Below are 23,314 nucleotides of genomic sequence, written 5' to 3'. Positions count from 1 at the left end.
CTCTACTGTCCTGTCCTGTCCTGTCCTATCGGATAGTTGTTGCACAAGTTTCTCACACAAGTGTCCCTTTCTTTCTCAGATAAGAACAGGACTCCTATGTAACGTTATTGTAGTTGTTGTACACCAAGTTATTCTACGATTATTCTTCTGTTCCCCCCCGCCCCGCCATTTGTGTTTTGTTCTGTCTATCCCTTCAAGCTGCATTTCCAAAAAAATAACATATGACAAGAAACTATAGAGAAGGAGTATTAAAAAACAAAACTGAGTCACCATTCTGCAAGACCACATGCAGCTGAACAAGTAACAATATTTAAAGAAAGGATGAAGAAAAACAAAGAAAACAATGAATCAGTAGTTATTCTTATCAATATATTTTTGGGTTGACAATCCATCTGAAAATTCTGAATTCCTGTTTTGATACCAGTTTCATATTGCTTCCAGGAGGAGTTTCCATAGTGTAGCTCTAGCACAAATTCCCATAGTTGATGTCATGATTCAAAAGTGCCTGCATCCAAATAATAAAACTAATGTACCTATTAACTCAAATATTGCAGCCACGTTTTGCTCTCAAGTACAAATAGCGGTGATGCCTTGTAGTTCCCTCTGCAGAAGGTATCGGCTGAATAGCAAAAAGACCTTGGTTGGCAGAGCAATGTGCATGTGAAAGGCGGGTAAATAGACAACTCTTCCCTGCTGTGCGGAGCCTTTCAGCGGGAGAATGACTGAATAAGCTCTGCTTTCATAGGTCAGGGATGCGCATGCTAAAGAATCAGCAATCGTGTTTTTCCTGCTGTAAGCGCTTTTCCCAATGAAAGCAGATTGGATGACAACAGAGCCTTTTTTGCTGGAGGCTCAAGCCTGCGTGTTGTGCTGATAAGCCTGCTCCCAAAAAACACAACATGAAGCTGAGCAAAGAGCTCAATTATACACACAACTATAGCTGTCCCAGCTCCATCTTTCAGACGGAAAAAAAGGCTTTTGCCTAGTCTCTGCTCTTGCCTCTTGTCAGTTAATAGAACGTCAATACGGACGGGCTGCGCTGCCAGCCCACAGCGATTCCGCTGCCCGGATGAGTTAGATCATTTGCACAACACGGAAGCGCTTCTGTGGCACTTCTGACAGCTGCAGCTAACTGGCCCAGGCGTCTGTCGTTTGTAGCTGCTTTAATTAGGGTTTCAACCAAAGTATTTATAAATCAAACTCATGCCCAAGGTTCTGGCCGCTGATCTAAGGACTTGACAATTAATTTCATTTGACATTTGAACAGATTGGACGAGGGCAAACATCTGCTTTGAGGTTGACTTGAGAACAGTTTTTTCCTGTTGGACATTTTGTTAATGACACGACCCGGAGGGCTCGAGTGCTCTCTTTTCTTCGAGCAAACTGCCATTGGAACACCATTATAGTGACATTGAAAAAAAAAAAACACACAGTTCACAGTTCAGGTCACCTGCGCTCTAAGATTGCAATAGGACAGTCAAATAACAGATTCAAGGCCATTACAAAAAAAAAAACATGGGTATCAATTAGGGGTGTGCCAAAAAAAAAACGATTCTCATAAGAATCGCGATTCACATTTAGTACGATTCAGATTCGATTTTAAATGTCCCAAGATCGATTTTATTTAAATTATTTTATACTGTCTTGCCTTTGTCTGTGTGCCTTTATTTGGAGCGCTGTTCATGTTGTAACCGATTTGGCCACTTAGGGGCAGTGTGGTTCCACGCGGTCTAATACACTGTTAAGTTGTAGCCACATTAGAGACTAAAAGGAAAAAGTCACGATTAAGTTATTCCAATAAAAGTAGTTTTTTTTTGCAGTGTGGAGCCGTTCTTTTGAGTGATAAAAGTGCCGCGAGTAGCGCGCTAACTAGCATTAGCGAGTCAGACTGGAGTAGATCATTACAATTCCTTGCAGATCTATAGATTGAAGCAAAAATCATTGTCAATCAAATCATTTTGAATCAAAAATCGTTCTAAATCGAACATCGATTCTGAATCAAATCGCAGGCCCAAAAATCGGAATCAAATCGAATCATGAGACATTCAAAGATTCCCACCCCTAGTATCAATCAGTCTGCTCATTGATGTCACTTTCAAAGGGTTAAGTTATCAAGTGATTACAGTTGCTGTTGGACTCTGAAGATGTGAAAAACATGTTCGAGCAATGAACACACGCATGTTTGGCACACTACACGGATTAAGTAGATGCAAAGCGAAAATTTGTGAATTAATTAAACAAGCTCAAGTAAGTCATGTTGTATTATGTTGATGTTATGAAAGTTTAAATAGTAGGCAGCCTACTTAATTTTCCATATACACTATTTGATCCATATACAGTATTTGATCCATACTTGCTTTTCACTTTTTTAAAAATTTTAATCCAACAGTTTAGGTATTTTCCACTCTATCATGGTATAAAATATAGTAGGGATGGGCGAGTACCAATACCAGGTATCGGTATCTCTGCCAATACCAGCCTTATTGTAAGGTATGGGTACTCATGACGGTGACCCTCTTGTGGCTGCTTTATGATCATGAACTAGAAATTAAAAATGAGAGGAATAGAAAATTGCCATTAATTATTATTTTTTTTTTTTAGGAAAAATACTATACTGAATATATAGGTCTTTCTTTAAAAACTATCTGTCGAGTTTGAGGGAATTTTATGTAGTAGTGGTATTGGATATCGATGACTACTCAAGAGTTGAGTATCGGTATCGGTCAGAAAAAAAGTGGTATCAAACATCCCTAAAATATAGTATTACGTGTTGACAATTTTGGAAGCACTAAGTATATTACATAGTGACGTGCAGACAATACATGAAACACAAGCTAATATTTTGTCTCTGGTGAGAATTATCCTATATCTGAATGTTAGCATTTGAATTTGACCACTAAGCTGAACAGCAAATTGAGCTGAAGCTGATCGGTACTGCTGATGCCCCCTAAAACCACATTTTTATTAACTCCAATGACACTAGTAGGCCAACACAGTTCTTTTGATCTGCTGTTTCAGCATGTTGACTTACTTAAAAGCAGAGAGCTTGTTCCCTATGACACCCACACCGGACAGAAGAAAATGGTGGCAGCAAGGCCAGTCAGACAACACACCCACTTCCCCCTCCGGGCCTTTTTGTGACTTTATATGAAGCATTCCTGAGTGTTAGTCAGGCCTGGTGTGTTTACACAGTGCTGGGTGCTTTGGCCTCAGCTCAGACTTTTCGAGCCACACTGAAGCCTCAGCGTCGGTTGGGCTAATAGGGTCTAACAGTAGGAACAGACAGAGTGCCGGACCTCTAAAGCCCCCGAGGGCCTTTATGCTCAGCACTACAGCTCAAAGACAAAAGGTATAAGTTACAGCATTGAGCTTTTTTGTATGTGCAAATGGTGGCAACATCCAGAATTACTGTTGTGCTCATGTTCTAGAGGTTGTATTTGAGGAGGCGGGAGGACATAAACAAGAGTTTCCTTACGGGTATTAACTGGCCCTTGCTTCGATCAGCACAAATGCAAGTTCAATCATAAGTAGAGTTTTCCTCTCAGTGTCAACAGTGAGCTAACGCCCAGCCTTCTTAGCTTTCTCCTCTTCTCGCTGTTTCACTGCTCTGTCATTTTCTCCTCTTTTTTTTCTTACATTTAAAGGGCAGTTTATTTTCCATTTGCAGGGGGAAAATTAATCTTCCTCTGCCGTGTGGCGGAGGCAGGCCTCGAACCTGGAGGAGGTCTATTACCTCTCCTGCCAAGTGGACTCCGCTCCAGGTCGAGTTGCACTAATACCTTCTGTATAGACAATCAAGTGGACTAGGAATGTATTTTAGAAATAGTTTAACAGAGACTTTTTGAGAAACTGTATTCATACATTATATTCGGGACATTCAAATTGGGCATTGAGGATGAAAAAAATGTGGCGCTAGAGCAAGGGTGGGCAAACAGAGCATTGACACTATTAAAGTACCCTGTGATATTTGTTGCGTTAAACTAGCCTCCCCCCCAAAAAAGTACTTGCCTTTATAGTGGAAGTTTTTTCTAAATCAAATAAAAACAGCAGTAATATGATATATTTACATAAAATAATTATTAAGCCATTACATATTTTAGATACATTTCATTTGGTTTGTTTTTTAAACCTCTTCTATGAATGGAATGTGGCCCTGGAAAAAAAAAAGATTCCACTCAACAGTTCTAGGGGCAAAGCTACAACATGAACGTCTATAATGTATATGTATGAAACGTTGTGCTGCCAATGTCAGTTGCCAACAGACAACAAAATGAAGCAGCATAAGAATGACAAACACCTTTGATTTGGCTAGAGTGGGACTCACAGGGACCGCAAAGTTTGTCTATAACTTTAGGGGCCAAAATTAGGAAAAGTAATAATCCACCCCCAACATGCGGAAGTTTGGAGCAACATATCCCCATCCACCATTTAGTAAACAAAATCAAGTACTTTAATCAATAAAGCCAAAGGTGCAATGTCTGTCCGTGGCTGTGTTTTGCTTTTGTCATAGTCACACTTAATACAAGTGTTAATCATTGCACTGCCTGGATTTGACCCAGTTGTACGATAACACCGGTCACACAGTCAGCCGGTGATGATTAACATGCTGTGTGAAGCGTGCACACAATCGCGACCACCCCCTGCCAGTGTACTGTATCAAAACCATTTTTCATGTATTGTCTTCAACTAAGCTTGATCATAATGCATAAAAAACACACAATGAAATCTAAGTCATTAGTCCTGATGAGCCTAGCCTCCGTCTAGAATTCAATTTGTATCACCTGCTTTGAAATTGCCAGTTAAAGATTTCACAAATACTGCACTGAGAAAACTCCCCCGATGTAACGTGACTGGATTCCGATTTGAACCCATGAAAGCTTTTTGGTCATTCCACTTACAGGTGCTGCATATCTTTGGCGCTGACAAATGTGATCAATGCAGTGGCACATACACCAGCGGAACAACTTGCTGATACAGATTAATTTCCTTTGGCTTTATAATATTTTCTTTTGGGGTGGGCTGTATCAAGTATCACATTTGCCATCATGTCGTCGTAAAACAGAATAATTCTGGCAAGAATAAATAATTATGCCAAGCACTTTTGTTGATTATTTTACTTGCTCAATCATCCTGTTAGTTTTATGAAACTTAAAAAGGTACATTGAAAACAAGAGGAAAGTAAGTAACGGTACCGTTTCTTTGTTTGGCAGGAGCTCCTTCCGGATCCTGAAGAAGTTTTTGCCGAACTGTCGCAGCCCTTTAATGAAGCGTTTCTGCAAATTTTACAGACAGACAACTGTTAGTAATTGTATTCATCAAGAGGCATCGTTTTCATTTCACTCAGATGTGGATGAAGAGTTTTGATGTGTATCTAAAGTCTGCGTAGGCAATTTAAAGTGTGGTGCAAACAGCCGTGTCGGAGTAAAAGAGAGGAAATGACAAGTAGGGCAAAACAGACACTGAGATTACGTGGGGGGTAGATGTAAAACAAGAGACACATGGGGAGGACATGTTGATGACAAAAGTCAAGTTCAAAGGCTATGCCAAAACTTCCTCCTCAAAACAAACCTGACACAGGGACAGTTTTTATATTTTTCTAAAAAAACATTTGAGATATGACGAAATTGAAAGAAAGCTGAAAGATGACAGACTGACATTTTATGTGGTTTGATCAGGACTGGAAAGCAAACATCAGCTCAATGAGAATTTTTTTTAAAACATAACAACCAAATTACATTTCTTCAGCTTTAAGAGGCACAGACGGCAAGCCATAAAAAAGCAGAGGCTGAAAACATTCATAAGCAGTGAAGCAGACAACCACCAGATTTACTTTCTTGTTCCAGAGGCGAGCCCCGGTCCGTGTCCACCAAGTAACTCCAGCTAAAATCAGGCAAAAGTCCTGGCGGATCAGCACAAGCCTCTACACATCCAGCCGAGGAAAAAGAAAGAATCAAGGAGTAAATCCACAATGTCGCCGATGGTACAACGCTGTTTTTCCCCCTTGTTTTTTTTTTTTTTTACAAGCAAGAAATAGCTTGTCACCCTCGCTCTTCCACTACAAAGGGGAAGGCTTTACATGTGATCTTTCTGCAAGAGAGCCTCTGGTTTGCAGCAGGAGGGAAAACCCGGAGTGGAGCTTTGTACTTCCCATTTGTAGGGGGGGGAAGCCTCAATCCAACACGTTCATCCTAAACCAACGCTACAAGGTTGCGACTTCAAGTCTTGCAAATCACACACAAATACCCAAGCCATTATTTGCTGTTAGTTAACTTGTTGTTGAAACGCATACAGGCACGCAGAGGAAGGCACGAATCCCGAGCAGCCCAAGAGTGACGGGGCTGGCTGATATGTGATTTGTGGTGAGAGGTCTGGACATGGAAAGAGACAAGCGAGAAGGAAAACAAGACATAGATTCTTTCCCAACTATTAGGAGTTTGTTTTCCATGGAGCGTACTGTATTGTTATGTAACCAACCAACATGCTGTTTACCCGATAGAGGGGTCAAACAAAAGCCGTATTTACAAGACACAAAGCCAGCTACCAACAACTTTCTTTTAGAATGGTGTAATTAATACATTGTGCTCATTTCAGTTTTAGGCAAACAATCAAGGGGTAGGAAATGAAAAACTGATTAAAAGACAAAACAATATGTTTTTTCCAAACAAAAAAAAGCATGTTGCAGGACTGAGGTGGAGGTTGATTTTCACTTATCAGACTGAAGGTGTAGCGTCTAATTAACCAGCAGATGGAGCTGTCTCCAACTGATGGCTCAGGCCAGCCTTTACCGCCTCCAACCACACCTGAGGGCTCAGCTTTACCAAGAAAATCTCGGCATATCACAAATAATAGCAAAACAATTTGACAATAAGCATTTCAATGCTTTTAAATGTGATGAATCCCCCCCAGCTCATATTAACCCCCCAAAATAGGCTGAGGAATGGAGAACTCACTAACGTTGGAATAACCTCTCAGAGATGAGTTTAAGATGTATTTCCGTGTAATGCCTACTTCTGTTGCCGTGAGGTTCAGCTCAGTTTCTACGTCTGTCCTAATTATGTCACCTTAATTATGTTCCCAACTATATAATTTACACAGTCTGTCATGGGCTCCCCCCTCCTCCTCCTCCCTTCAGTTTTCCTTCTACTGCTGGCTCCCTCCTCCCGCTCTACACGTCGGCTCCAGTTTAAGACTCCATTTCAGCTCACTGCTCTCCAGCCCAGCTAATAAATCATCCACCAATCTGCTCCCTGAATCACTCTGCCCCTGCTCCTATTGCTCCAGCCCGCCGTTGCTGGGCAACACAGCGCCAGAGGAGGGGTTTAGAGGAGTCGGAGAGTGAGTGAGAGGAAGAGGGGGGGGGGGGGGGGGGGTTAAGGCTGGGAGCACAACCAAATGGCCAGCCGCTGTGCAGAAACAGGCCTCTCTGTCGGGAGTGTGTTCCAGAGAGCTGACGCCTTTAGCCCGCCCCAAGTTTCCCCTCGCCATTGTGAGGTGGATGGAAAAAAAACAGCTCAATAGGTCTTTGTTGCCTGTGCGCACTTCCTGCTTAATAGTTCATTGCTGGAAGTTGTAAAACTGGTTTTGATCATTTGTACATAAGCATCATTAAGATGCATCAGGATTGCCCATTTGTGCATGCTACATAAAAAAATTAAAGTAGAGAGAACACTACTGAAAGTCACACCTTGCCCAACAAAACCCCCTTCACGCAATATGGAGCCATTTTAGTTGACTTGTACTGGCACAATATGGCAAAAACTTTAAAAGGTCGAAAAATAGCTCACACCTAAAAAACCTTAATATTCTTCTTATTTATATTATTTATTTATACGACGGGAAGTGTTTAACCTGATGCGTGTCACAAACAGGCTTTTTTGCCTTCTGTGCTGCCAAGTTGGAGCGCTTGCTTACGACCCCCACCCCCCCTTGTGCACCAACCATTATGTATCAGCACATATGACCCTCTGTAGAGCACAGACATAAATCACCTCTTTTAACTCTTAAAAAACTAAAGTCATCTGCAGGTAAGCTTATATTGAACAACTAGTGGGATTGGTGGGGGATCACTCTCCCCCAAGGTCTCCCTCCCACCTCAGTGATGTTGGCAGCCAGCTCAGGTCATCCATCAGCTGAAGACATAGGCGGAGATAAGCCGTGGCACAGTGCAGCTGGCTGAGGAATATAGACCTACAGCCCCACCGCAGTCATAGATCTCTGACACAGCGGCAGACTGCAGAACCGCTGCTACTGCTGTTTGTTTCGATGGCACTGCCTGTTATTGGCATTTTTTTCAAAACATTAGGTTGTGTTTTTACAAGTTAAGCCATCCTTTAAAAGTAATTAAGTGCACTTTGGTGCTGGAAGACCCTGTACAATTGAGGCAATATGTAAATCCCACAACAGCATATATATAGTAAATGTCTTTTTTCATGGCCATTATGTATGATGATGTAAAGGAGCCACAAGTTATTGTTATTATTATTATTGTTTTAAAGTGACGGTGTGTAATAAATGACCATTAAATGTCGCTATATCATAGAATGCAGCCAAAGCGCATGCATTTCGAAACAAGTACACTATAGTGGCTGAGAGACCACACTTTGCAAGCCTACCAGTAATTCTTATTTTGTCTGAGCAAACAAGCATTTCGGTGAGCGACGGCGACTTGGCAGCCGGTGTGAAACCTGGCGAGCGACGCCAAAAGATCAAGCGAGTCGAATTTAGCCGTTAGAGCGGCTCGCAGGAGTTTGTCGGAGCCATAGGCTGGAGTTCATAACAAGAGAGGCAAAAAGGAGAAGCTATTTAAAATAAAAAAAATAAAAACTAGTAAAAGCTTGCGTGAGCAAAGCAGAAGGTGACACGCGACGGAAGTCCGAATAACGGGACTCGGCGACGAGCACCTGCAGGCCCCAGCTGTGGAAAGTAAGTGACGGTCGACCCATTGGCTCTGATACTAGCTGCAAGCACCACTAGGGCTAACTACGTTCGCAAAGTTGTCCTTTGGGCATCTGTAGCAGGAAGACGCCAGTGAAACGTCAGCCTCTTGTAAGGTGTGGCTCCAGCCATTTAGTATAATTAGCCATTGCTAGACCTCCGATTATATATATTAAAAAATAAGTTGATGTGATAAAACATTTTTTTTTGCATAGTATTGAAATCAATTTAAAAAAAAATATATACATAAATTATTAGTTCACCACTAGATGGCGCTAAACTTTAAATGTTCAAGTACTTTTCTAATAGAAACGATTAATCACGTAATTTGATCAAATGTGCCGATTACAAATGCTGCAATCTGACTGTCAGTGAGAGAAGAGCAGAGGGCAGGGGAGGGCTTCAGAGCAGGCAGAGAGGGCAGGGCTCTAAATTAAAGGGATACTTGATTCATTTAGACATTTTCAGCAGTAAGAAGTTAACATTTTGTCTACAATTACTTTGATAACTTCATTACTTTTCATTAATAATTAATACTTTTAAAAACATTTTTTTTTTGCCAATTGCTGTCTAGGGTTTTTCCTGTGTACAAAATTCAGAGGCGGCCGCCCCCACCTTATTTGCTTGCCACCTCCAGCCTAAATGACTGATAATGAATGAACACTTTAACAAGTTAGTAGTCATATTCTTATTATTGAAACATGGAATTATTATATGTTGCCTGTAAAAAATGAAAGTGAATCAGTTAATTTACAGAATACATGCACGTCATGTCGCATGGTCAGGATTAGCGATGTTCGATACCACTTTTTTCACGACCGATATGCAACTCTTGAGTAGTCACCACTACTGATACCAAATACCCATACCACTGGTAAATAAAATTCCCCACTCATTAATTAGAGATGATTTTAAAGAAACACCTACATATCCCAATTTATTATTTTTCCTTGAAATTGCATAAAGTTAATGGCAACTTTGTATTCATATCATTTCTAATTTCTTGTCCTTGATCAAACGCAGGAGGGTGGCCGATAATGGTATTGGTCACCGCCGTGAGTACCGATACCTTAAAATAAGATTGGTATTGGCAACAATACCGATACCTGGTATCGGTAGTCACCCATCATAGTCAGGATGATACCACCTCCGCCTCAATTTGAGTCAGGAAAAAAACCCTACTGTCGACTGAAAATAACATCAGGAGTTTGGTCGTTATTTGAGCTCTGAGCAATCAGGGCTCAGCTGTTTTCTGGGTTTGGTTGTGTGACGTTCACAAACTGAGCCATGGTTAATGAAACAAACAAATGGTTAGGACGGTTTTGCAAACACTTGCCATTGTAAGCAAAACTGTCTGCGACAAGTAAAACTATTCGCAAAAGTGTTTTCTTTTACGAACCCCGACAAAACAAAATTGCTATGTTTGCAAGCATTTGCCGCTCAGTGAGATATGTGCTTTTTATATTAATGAATGCTTCATTTGTCTTTGAATTGCCTTGCTAATGGCAGCGAGTTGTGCATTAAGTCTTTTGAAATCTAGAGCTTCCGAAACACTGTCCATTTAAGGCAGTTTCTGCATCGTTTAACCAGATCGCTCTTCTGTGTTTAAGGTACAAATGTGAGATGGGGATTGAAATTAACCCGCAACTGTTCCACATTCTGAGGTCGTATCTCAGGCTTACCAGATGTGACGTTAATGCCACAGACTTTGCCCACACACATTTGTGCTGAAAGCAATTGTTGAGGTTGCGCTTATGATGCAAATGATCCAATTATCCTAAACCTAAACAAACACAGGTTTGAAGTTGAACATGCACATGTCCTGCTTTGAATTTTCCTGGCCCTACTGTTACACTTCTTGCGTCAATTTACTGGGAATGCAGTGTGAAAATGGCTCGAGGGAGCTCAGGAAGTGTCTACTGTACCTGACCCAAGTTATTCAAATTTCCAGTTAGGAAAACATCAATCAAAGTCTACCTGTGCTGACGTGAATTCACTGCAGGAACAATAGTCACAAATACTGTACAGATCCTGGAGAGTTTAGTAGAGGCCCGGGATTATGTGTCAGCAGCTGCCGCCTGAGAGATGTGTGAGGGCAAGGCAAGTCAAAGTGGAGGAGGGGAGGTTGACAAGTGACCTTGGAGACAGGCCACAGCTATCATTCCAGCAGCACCCGCTGTCACTAGTATTTACATCTCTCATAAGTACAGCCAGGGTCGGGAGGAAGAGCAGGCAGGGATAATGACGCTCAACCTGGAGGAGGCGAGATGTAAAGGGAGGAACAGCGGGTGATAAATAAATGAAAAGAAGCCGCGCTCGTTTCTGTGTGCTGAGCCGACATTGTCACACGTCCCTCAAGGCGATGAGGCTGGAAAGGCACAATTGGTGAGATCACTGGGACCTACTGGATATACAAACTCCCCCGCGTTGGGGCAAGTGTTGCACACCAATGGCCTCCACACAACACACATCAGACGCGACAACTGCAGGTGATTATCATCTTATGGATCGTCAACATTCCTACATGTTTGTTATGTCACCTTTCCATAGAAGTTAAGCCTGGTGCATGCCTGCAAGCATGAAAGAGTTCAACAAAAGGATGACTGACTTCATAACCTGCTGTCAGCGTTGGGCCCTTAAAAACCATTCCATCATGTTCAATTATGCACAGAAAAAAATACTGCCTCACTTCCACCACATCTGAGGCGCTAAACTAAAAAAGGAACAAAAGGGGGCACATTTCAGTTTTACCGGTAATACGTGGAAAATAGAGAAAAAGGAGGGAGAAGACCGCGCAGTAGAAATGTGGTGAATGTACTTCCCTTAAACAACAAACAAGATGTGACTACTTGTGACATGGCATCCTTTCCCCTCCTATCCACCATTTCCCGACGCCATTCCTTGGACAGCTGTGTCAAAATGCACATCTAAATCCAAATGGAGGATAGGATTACCAGCACTCAGCCTATACCCTTTTACAGCCTTCTACCCTAAAGATTTATTCTGTGGGTGATAAACCGGATGCAGCTGCTGGGTGGGAGGAGCTGGAAAGTGTTTTCCCTGATGTCTTTTCAGACTCCGGCCAAGAGCACTGCTTCAACTTGCTCTCAACAGCACCCTCCACAGGCAACTTGCAATGCAACAATAACACGCAGCATTTGAGCGTTAACTCAACAGACACTCTTGCATCCCATAAATAATTGCCATAACGCTTCGTAGACATGTATTCATGCGTTTCTCTTACCACTTCATCCTCGGACCAGCACTTCTCTATCAACTTTGGTACTGGCTTCTTTACCAGTCGCTGGAGAGCTTTGCCGGCATCATAGCTGCTCTCATGAAGCTGTGGGAAAAGGTAAAAAGAAATAAAACACATCAGAAAAGCAGCTCATAACTTAAAACCTAAATCTCGACATGGGTGTCAAATTCAAAATTCAGAGCACACGTTAGGTCGTGGGCCAAACAATGTAAACATTTATTGAGCAGACTAAAACCAATTTTATTTTTTTAACAAACATGACTCAAAATAGACAAGTTATAATTATTCAGAAAAAAAGATTCAAAAATGTTCAGGTTTCTTTGCTTTTCTTATACCATTTTGTCAGAGCTAGATATTAGGCATCTTTTCTTGGCAACAATTTTGTTTATTCCCGGGATAAGGTTCTGAGTTGTAGAGATCCTCACAATGGGTTTTTAATTGATTTTCATCAGTGAGGCAAATCCTGATTGATATGTTTTGTTAATTTTCATCACAGAGAACAGCTGCTCACACAGATAGGTGCTACCAAAGAGACAAGAGAGTTCAAGTCGCATGCAGACGGAGAAACGGAATGATCGTTCAATAATGTATTATCGTTACCGCTTTACATTGTGCCATTAAAAAAAGACAATTGTGGTGTTAGAGAATCAAAGGTAGTGTTTCCCAGCATGCTTTGCTGTAGTAGCAAATATCACATTTGACTGTTATGCCTCTTTAATTCTGGTTTCATTTCTAGTTGTGTAATGTTGTAATGTGTGATCTCGATATTTCCTAAAATCTATACTTCTGTAATTGTGCTGTACCTAAAAAAAAAAAAAAAAGTTTCTGATCACATATGATCCCAAGTGTAGCATCAAAACACGACGCTTTTATTGTGAACAGTGTGATATTTTCAGCCTGCCAAGGTGGACAAACCTGCTTCTGCACAGATTTATTGCATCCTGTCATTATTTGTAATCTCTTATTTTTTATTGATCTGAAAAAAAAGGTTCCAGGGAGTACTTTCCCGGCTGAGTTGTTTTCTTTATTTATGGTATTTCCTGCGTCTTTTGCAATGAAGTCTCAGTGACGGCATTCCTCTCATCTGTTTGTGTGTGTTTTATTGCGTCGATACATTATTACAGATTACAAAGTATATTTCAAAGACGGGATATTCTCCAGAAACCTCAGCTTGAGCATGAAAGGAAAAGCCGAGATGCCGAACAACAAAGACAAAGGCGGTTGCAATCGCAATGCAGCTTTGAGGCTGGTGTCACATTAAATTGGCTGAAAAGTCGACATTACTGAGGCTATTCTTCTGAGGGAAAAAAAAAGAAAAGTACATCTCATTGGAATTGCAAATCCATAGAGGAAGGTTGAAAGACAATGACCGGCCGCCTCTGTTAATGTCCTGGTTTATAGAGTTGGAATACAAATGCCCTGTTTATGACTCCTCTCATCTCCTCCATAGGATTTTATATCTCCGTATTCAAATTCAGTGTGACAAGACACATCTCTCATTACATCTGATGTATTAAAAAAGGCCCCGAGGGAGAGTTTCCTACAGGAGGCTGCTCTACGGGCTCAGGAGGCCGTATCATTACCCGTCAGTGAAGCGTTGCAGTAATGAGCGGACTCCTGGTGACATTGTTTTTGACTACATGAAGCCCGGTGTTAAGAATGATTGTACTTACAGTGTTGAGTGCGTTTAATGTAGTGTCATCTCGAGAGGCTGCTAGACATCCATCCTCTGTGGAGCCTCCATCACACATCCCTGCAAAGGCGGCCATGCTCCTGTGGATGCAGCACATAGTCAACATGAATGACTTCTGGCCTCCAAGCGCTACGAGCGTTAACAGTATGACACGTGTGGCCAACACTGTGTCTCACGTGCATAGTCTAAAACACCAGTTCCCAAACTTTTCTTTTCTGAGCACTGAGCACACCGCATGTCAACAATAACAGCTTCCTTGAAGATGAGGAAGCTCATTTGATATCAACCGCAAACAGAAAGTACATTTAACTTTCAATATGTTTGCACTATATGGACCCGCACAACGCTTTCCGTCTTCACTATACAACCACTAAGGATGTATTTTTTTGTTCATCTCCTGAAAGTTTACGGATGTCCCAAATGTATTATTTTCTTGAATTGCATGCATGACATCCATAAAAACGAAATCACCATGGACATGGCATCCTCCTCTTGCTGCTCCTTCTATTTTGACTGACTGCGATTTTCTCCATTTTGTATTTATTTGTGCCGTTTTATTTACTGATCACTCACTAGTCTGTACAGCAATCCTACTTCCTGTTTACATTTTTGTGACCAATAAGAGAAAACAGCAATTTACTGAAACTAGTGAAAAAGCTATTTATCAGCAGGGCTGATGATCGGGGCGATATTGTGCATTTTGATGCATATTGGTGTTATAGAAAATAATTATTTATCACGTATTAACATAAGTTTATACTGTATTGTGGACACCTGTATTGTCTTTAACAAAAAAACACAAAAAAAAACTAAAGCATAAAAAAATCTCCCCATGATAATTTACCGCGCACACTCTCACAGATGATTTCTTGTAGACTACTCTGTAAGTCTTATATTTGAAGCTTCAAATACAAAAAAACCCAAAAGACAAATTGTTTCCCAGACTGTTTCATTCATATCGCCTAACTACTGAAAATTCCACAATATTGGCATCAGCTATACCCCCCCCCTGCAGTTCTCTGCAGGCACCTCACACTGTTGACCTTTTGGTCAGTAGACGCGTTGAGAATAGGTTTTTGTTTTGTTTTTGAACTTGAAGGATAATAATGAGTGGTGAAAGACTAAAATTTCAATTACAGTGATTTTTGGATGCACCTGACTATAAGCGCTAGCTAAATTTGGGGAATACTCGAGTTTGTTACACATATAAGCCACACCCGACGAGTGCTGCAGGTGTTTTAATGTTGACGCCGGGTTCCTGTTGTGATCTGATGGATAAACCGCACCTTTGTATTAGCCGCAGGGTCAAATGCAAGTGAAAAAAGTAGCGGCTTATAGTCCAGAAATGATTGTTTATAGATTTTTTGTAAAACTTCATTTAATTTACTGCAGAAACATTTACAGAGCCATTTGTTAACACTTTCATTTAACTTCATAAGACATTCTGCTGCTTATCCTGCAAGCTCTCTGCACTTTTTTTTTTAAATTTTCAAACAAAGATGTCTATTGTCTAAGATTGTGGGGAAAAAAGCTAACATGCTAAAAATATGAAAATATGGTTAATAAAGATGACCTTTAAGGCATTTAAACAAAGTAGTGTTGATAGTTTGTATTACTCAAAAAAAAGTATGCCAATAGCTTCACTTTTGCCACAAATGAATATAGCAAAGAATATATGAATATATAAATGAATATAGTAGCATCCTTGACTATTAATCTGACTAATAATATGCATTGGCTATGAAAAAACACACATTTCTCTATCACAAAATGAGACATTTGGACATTTCCTGAAAATTTTACTGAGCACGAAGTGAACAAGGCGAAATGATTTAGTGGCAGTTGTTCATATATTCTAATGTGGAAAACATCGAGTTGTTTTTTTCGTATTTTTGCACTGAAAAAAAAAAACTTGCTGCACCTCTTTTAGTGGATGCATCTGACAATTTTTGTTTATATTTCAATGGCAATATTGTAATAAAATCGATTAACTGTGATTATTTTGGTCATAATTTTGTTATGACGTTTTCATTCCTACACGAAGTATCCAAAATTTAAATTAACATTGAAACAAAATTTGATTTGTGTGTAACTTGAATTGTTTTTTACATGATATAAACAAAGAGAGCTGTGTGACACTGATGAATGTGACTCAGACTCACCTTGCGGCTCTGAGGTACATGAGAAGGTCACAGTCATTGACCCCCGGCATCCAGACCAGCTCCTCATTCTCCGTCACGGCATGGCCACCAGAGGAGGGGAAAGGCTGCAGCTCTGGAAGCTTGGCCTAATTAGGTCCGGGGGAGAAGGAGTAGGACAGATGGTGTCACACTACAAATAGCACGCAGGCTTGAAGAAAAATATCAGCTTTCCAACCCGTCATCAACGTTTCACTCTGTGTGTCTGAGTGGTGGCGGCATACGTCATGACAGGCACAATGTTGCAGAGATGCATCAAAACACAACTGCACCTTATTCAGTGTGTGCTTTTGTGCGCCAAGCTGCCACACAACAAAAATAAACTCCTCAGTGGGGCAGATGACAATAGACGATATGTTACTGAAAATGAGACTAAATTGGGGTTCAATGTCTTGCTCAAAGACACTTCGATATGGACACAAGGGCTGAGGATCGAACCCACAAACTCATGGTTGGGAGATGAACACTCTACCACTGATCCATAACAGAATGACTTAACAGGTTTTTTGTTTTATTTTTTTATACCCATCCAACAGTATGTATGTATGTACTGTATGTTTTTGTGTTTGGCTTCATTTGCTAAATGTCACAACAAGCTGACAGGGACAAATGAAAGGAATAAAAATAAATCTATACTATATAATTATTTGTGCTTTGACGACACCGACGACTGTTTTTACATATTGTTAAATGCGGGGGGACTAACCTAATGGAAGAGTTTGTAAATGCTGTCGAGAAACTTTGCTGAGAGTAATTTACAATTATTGTCAGTTGTCCTACAGGGACACTTGCATTCAAACAAGACTAATCACATTTGTGCTTTTCCTCCACAAATAACTTATGTTGTGTCATGATGACACTACTGATGCCATTTCACACTTTGGGGTTTGATTATCGAATGCATAGATTCCAAAAGTGCGATATACAGTATGTACAACAAGTGGTAAGCGGGCTCACTCTAGAGGACTATGATGAAGATTTCTTATGATACAAAAAAAACAACAACATACAAAACATGAAATATAATCAAACGTGTTAGAATCTATGACACTATCTTATCAAACGATGGCAAGAAAATGAAGGGAGACCCAAGAAGTTGTGGGCAGGAACGTGAACTAAGCCTGAGAACTGAAGACGGGACTCGAACCGAGTACAGTGCAAACAGTGGCAACTGTAAGCAATGAAACCCCTACTAGCACTACAAAATAGCATAAAAAGCAGTGAGGAAATATGACTTGATTTCCATCAAATATTTTTTTTTCTTCTGGGGATAAGGAGAGAGGAAGTGCCATTTTTGAAGTGGTAAAAAGATTGATAAGTAAGAGACTTTAATTATTGTGTCGTCAATGACACCGTGAATCAACTGACAGGCAGCTATGACGTTACAAGAACATTCATCTAATGTTGGCCAGCAGCAGTTAGATAACAAAAAAAAAATACAAAGACCAAGTGTTGCCAAAGCAAAATAAAACATTCAACAACGGAGCCATTTTCCAAAAGAAATTTATGTTGTATACTTTCGATGCATGCGATGACTTACTTGGTGACTGGGGCCCACCCGGATTTCCCCCTGAGTGCTGTTTAGCCGCCTGAGGAGACAAAAGGGAGCAGATTGAAGCAACATACAGTATTAACTTGGAAGCCTTTTAAAGTTAGCCACAAAGAAATAAACCAGCATGCATTTTTCTTGATGAATTAATGAGTCTGTGTGTGGAATTGGATCTTGTCTTATTGTGAAACTCAAGCCAACTATTACATGCGCAACACAATGAGTAGGACCACAGCACATTTGTAGGCTTGATATTGTGAATGCATCCATAAAACGGAATCCTCTAAAAGAAAAGGAGGGGTTGGGGGGGCTTCTACAAGGGCCTCTGTAACGGCTGCTGGTACAAATGTCGGTAGCCATAGCAACTGCACTTTAATAATAGTGTTCCGAATCTCCAGCTGCAGTGGATTAAAGAAAATGACAAGCTGTTCCTTTTGAAAAGCCTTTCCCTTTGGTTGCCTAGGTAACAGCGCTGAATTTCATAGAGCCGTGCGCAGGGCAGCCCAGAATGTGTCAATGTGATTTGCACCCCGAGAAGCTCGCACTCCATCATTGAGGCCTGGCTGAAACACGAGAGGCCCGCTAGTCTCTTTACACTGCTGCAACCTTCAGATCCACCAGACAGGTTCTCATTTGATCCAACGCCTTCTCAGCAGGCATACTGTTCCTCACAGGAACAAACAGGAGATAGTGAGTCCAACCTGTAGCTGTCAGCAGCTCGGGACAAATACTGTACTGAATTCCTTTGACAGCAAATTCGGGATTGTCTAAATATTTTCAAAATGCTATTTTATGACCAACAGACTTCAGTAATCTATGGTAATGACCATTGCTTAAAAAAAGAAAAGAGTAAATCATGTTGATTACTATCAGTATGTCACACAGGACAGCAAAGTTTGCGTCCACATTTAAATCATACTCTTGGCTGTTATTCTCATGAGTTACACAATTCCATTTATCACATGCATCTCTATCGTTAAAGGATAAAATTACAGTTTAGGTAAACAAATCAACCAAGTTCAAACTAAAACTACTTATATAACGTACTTTTAATTTTATCATACCAACATGTCTCAACAGTGTTAACGAACACACAGGTGAGCCCCTGACTATGCTAACTTTCTAGTGTGGTTAACTCCTACAAGCATGATCGTTTGCGGAGAATAATAATAAATAATAAGAAGAATTTCTACAGAAACAATAAAGACCTCACAGTGGTCGCTGCTCGGGCCCTAAAAAAAGGGAGAAAATTACACTCTGCCAAAAATGTTTATAACCGTCTATATTAATAGCTTCAACTATAAATACACTGCAAATTATTATCCCAAACCACTTTAATATAATTTAAAACTCAAAAAGTGTTATAATAGTGTAATTTAAAAGAAGAAATCACCCCCAAAAAAGTTATTGACAAAAATATGTTCTATGCAGATTCACTAGTCTACATGCGATATTCTGATTAATGTTTCTTTAGTGGAATATGAATTAAGCAACAAAATCCAGCAATTTTTCCCTATATCAGGAAGTGGCCATTTTGCCACTTGCTGTCTGTCGCCTGAAGATGACATCACAGTTGCTTAGGGCTTAGGTAACAACCAATCACAGCTCACCTGTTTTCTGAAGCTGAGCTATGATTGGTTGTTACCCAAGACCTAGGCAACTGTGATGTCATCTTTAGTCGACAGCAAGCGGCAAAATGGCTGCCTCCTCAGATGGATAAAAATGGCTGGGTTTTGCTGCATAACTCAGATTCCACAAATATAATATTAATCAGAATGCCATGTTTCGACTAGTGGGGCCACAAAACATATTATTGTCAAGAAATATTTCAGGTTGACTTCCCCTTTAAAATTAAACCGATTGACAATTATTTTATTTTGAAAAATTCATGTGCATGTACAGAGCAAAAATATAGACATGCGACATACACGCTCCAGAACTTCTGATAACAACATTAGGCTAATCATAGCGCTTCCCCGACATGCAAATGCTATATTCTCTCAGCGGAGATGTATCTTTTCAACATACTTCCTTGACATCCATTATGACTTTTTGTTTAGCCAGGGATTTTGGCAACAACGTAAATGGGAATATGTGAGTTTTTTAGTAAACAGTTTAAGATTGGTACTACAGGGGGAAAAAAGGTCGTAAATGGCAAATTGGTTTGGGTTCACTGTAGTATTTATAAAGCATGGAATTAGGCAGTTTTTAATTTGGCACTGGTTTGTTTCTACACCTAAATAGTGATACACCTGCAAATACAATTTGGTCATTAATTTATGCATTTTTATTTGTTTCGTTTTGAAATTGAACATTTACAACTTTAGAGTTCACGTCATGCACAAACTGCTTGCATTATTTAAATTTGCCAAGTATTGATCCATCATCCAATGGCATTTTATTTTTCTTAAAATGTACTGCATTAAGCCACACTTGTAATTAATAAACTATGTACGCGCAACAAGCCCAGCTGTTAATCACAGGCGTTTAAAATCCAAACATAACAGTCAAACTGTGTGCTCGCAATCAGCCGAAACCCCGCCCCCTTTATCAATTTCAACCAATAGCGGCGCGCGTGTGTGGCACACTGACATAATTGCAGCGCAGTAAAAACAAGAGAAGAGCCAATTCGGCGGTATTCAAATGCTTTTGACAGGCGCCACGCATGGATGTGGCTGTGTCGAGCTTTGTGTGCAGCCTGCTGAGCGCCATGTCATCCGATTGTAAACAGGAGCTGCAAAATGGAGCCACATTAGCCTCCGTGGCATTTGTTTTCCCGTCGTGTAAACGCACGCGCGCATACGGGAAGAGCAAGCACGTTTTTACAGGTGTAATTCTACGGGAGCGCGAGCCGGAACGCACAATGACAGCGAAGCAGGCAGACAACAAATAAAAGAGGAATCGATGATTAACGCGGCTGCTGAGAGCTGAGAAGAGCGCACCTACCTCCGCGGGCTGAACAAGTCGTCCATGTCGGACATGGAGCCCTCTTTGGCGGGTGACACTGCGTGTGTGCAATGCTCGCTCCCCGGCTCGCACCTATATGTGCGTGGGTGCTCAAAATGGAGAGGCGCGCACTGAGTTTGTGCCGTGACCTCAGCAGCGCACGCTCGGCGCCGCCAGCTCGCCTCGCTGTTTACGGGGACGCCACTGAGCATGTGCCGCGACCTCGTAGCGGCGGCCGGCCAACCAGAGGCGCAGACACACGCACGCACGAGACGGAAATCGGTGCCCCTCTCCACTCACTACCCACCCCCCTGTGTGTATGCGCCATCATAAACACGGGTGCAATTGCGAGGCTGCAGAAGCGCCGCTCGGAATAACAAGCATGTGGAGCAGAGGAAGGGGAGGGAGGGGAGAGGAGAGGAGTGGAGTGAGGCGGAAGGGGAATGAACAGGGTTCGGAGAGAGGGTGCCTCCGATTGGCAACCCTCCCATGAGCAGAACGAAGACAATTGTCGGTGCAACATGTGACAAGCCGCAACAAGTGAATAATAAGGGACTGTAATAAGTTAAGCATCACTGAGTGACGTCTTTGCATTAGTTGCAAGGAGGGCATTGTCCAGTCCAGTCCAGCAGATGGGGCTATTTTTCGCTGTGGAACCCCTGTTCAGGAACAAAACTATTTCTGTTTACATTTTTTTTTTTTTTTTAAATACCAATCACAACATCCATGCAGACCGCTCAGTTATGCTTTATCTCACACTGAATAAATGGTATTCGCTCTGTTTGTCACATTTATCTGTTTTGTTTTTTTTTCCTCCTGAATATTAACCCCCAACATGGCTCTCAAGAGGGTAAAAGGTGATTATGCTATTCGGAAACACTGGAAAGTTGAAGTTCCGGCAGCATTCACAGGCAGGGCTTGTCGAGTGCCACCACGTGCAAAGAGAATGCAATTGATGCCATTTTATACAGCCATTTTGAACTGCAATACAAAAAGTACATGTTCAATTAGGACTGGGCAATAAATCAAATTAATGTGAAAATCGTGAAATTAAATTTTGTCTTCTGGATTATTAAGGGTTGTTGTTCTTATGTTGTGTTACATCCAGATATTATTGTAAGTTGTAATTTTTCCAACTATGAATGTTAAGTTTATGTTAAAATCAGTATACATTTCTGTTGTCTGAACATTATGCACAGGAATTATTTTTGAATAAATGAAACCTTTAAATAAACATTTGTCAGGTTTATTAGATAATCGTCCTGAATGAATGGTAAACTTCTTTTTTTTATGAGATGTTATCTTTCGGCCATATCGCCCATCAATTTATTTCTTATAAACTGTGAAGAAATGACAAAGCAAGGGAATTGCAATCCGTCATCCACAGGCAATGTTAAATCTTTTTTTTTTTTGGAACCAATATGCCGTGTTTGCTGTTTGTTGCTGTGGGCTGTCAGATGCACGCCACACTCTTCCAGAAACAGATATATTCACCCATGGATTATTCTTATTATTAGGGTTTTCGGATTGTTTTTATGTATCAATTAAAATAAAAAGATTAAAGTTTTGTCATTACTGCAACACTTATCTGGGGTTGCTTGTAGACGAGGGTCACGGGAACATACACGTGTCACTACGAGTAGACCCGGCCGGCCATCATTGCACTATGGTTGGTAAAAGGTAGGATGTTTGGTCGTCTTTTTCTCATTAGGTTACGTAATATATGCTACCAACCATTGCTAGTAAGAACACATTCCGTGATGTTTGTAGATGACACACTGTATTGTATTCATTTTGCAAATTTCTCGAGTGATCGATAGAAAAATCGATTTCAATAAGATGCATTTGTGACAGTAAATAAAGTGTCAAAGTCAAAGTGAAGAATTATGGAACTACAAAGTAAATTAGTAAATGATATGTATTCAGCTCTGTTTTAGGCATATCGTTGTTATATCAAGGGTGGTGATCGATTGGGAAAAGAAGCGCTCCTCACCTGGTCTCTGGGTTATATCCAAGGATATAGAAGAAGGAGTCAATGCGGGCTTTGAACTCCCTGGCAGCAAAAATGTCGGAGAAATGTGAAATGTTGCATTTCCCCCTGTGAAAGAGCAGACAATATGATAAGAAACCAGGACAGTCGAACCTCGCCATTTGTGGGATAGGGATCGGGCCCACCCCCACATAGCAAAAATCTCCCTATTGTTGACACCCATTGAAATGCATTGGAAGATAAATTAACACAAAACATTCTTTAAAAAAAAAACACCAATAAAAATTCAATATGTATTTTCCATGAACAATTGAGGTAAAATGGGGAACCCACCCCCTACATAAAAAAAAAATCAAAAATGTTGAAAAAAATGCAAGAAAATCAGCAAATGTGTAAATCCGACAGTACCAAGTAAACTTTTTAATTAACTACTGTTGGAATGTTCAGTACAGTATATCTCCTCCAAGTATAGACTGCAAAGGGCTTGTTCAATTTTCAGTGAAACACCACGCTCAAACTGGTGGAACACCGTGTGCAATAAATCTTGGCGCTATTTGGACTGCAACCCCACAGTCTGACCACAAAGTCATAATTGTGAAGATAAGATGCCTCGCACAGACATCAGAGAACCCCCCCGCCCCACCCCCAAGAAGAAAATTAAAGGGCACTTGGAGTGTTGAGCTTTAGAGAGCTGCAGCATTACAACGTCCCAGTGGAATTCCATCCCATTTATCTGCAGCCTGTA

General features: G+C 40.8%; 1 protein-coding gene across 6 annotated transcripts in view; it reads right to left on the bottom strand.

The window, feature by feature from the left end:
* Positions 1–23,314, bottom strand: part of rerea (arginine-glutamic acid dipeptide (RE) repeats a) — a 169,266-nt gene that overhangs the window by 16,085 nt on the left and 129,867 nt on the right. For 4 of the 6 annotated variants that reach the window (XM_077545677.1, XM_077545676.1, XM_077545671.1 and 1 more), the window contains 6 exons: positions 22,573–22,677; positions 17,625–17,673; positions 16,049–16,173; positions 13,867–13,966; positions 12,179–12,277; positions 5,193–5,273 (listed from right to left, as the gene is read on the bottom strand). In XM_077545677.1, the coding sequence (XP_077401803.1) occupies positions 5,193–5,273; positions 12,179–12,277; positions 13,867–13,966; positions 16,049–16,173; positions 17,625–17,673; positions 22,573–22,677 (559 nt within the window). Of the gene's footprint in view, positions 1–5,192; positions 5,274–12,178; positions 12,278–13,866; positions 13,967–16,048; positions 16,174–17,624; positions 17,674–20,579; positions 20,896–22,572; positions 22,678–23,314 lie in introns of those variants that run through there. The other 2 variants (XM_077545684.1, XM_077545679.1) reach the window with 2 other exon arrangements.

Source organism: Vanacampus margaritifer, chromosome 1, assembly GCF_051991255.1.
Source record: "Vanacampus margaritifer isolate UIUO_Vmar chromosome 1, RoL_Vmar_1.0, whole genome shotgun sequence".
Taxonomy (NCBI): Eukaryota; Metazoa; Chordata; class Actinopteri; order Syngnathiformes; family Syngnathidae; genus Vanacampus; species Vanacampus margaritifer.
This window is presented reverse-complemented; position numbering and strand designations above follow the sequence as displayed.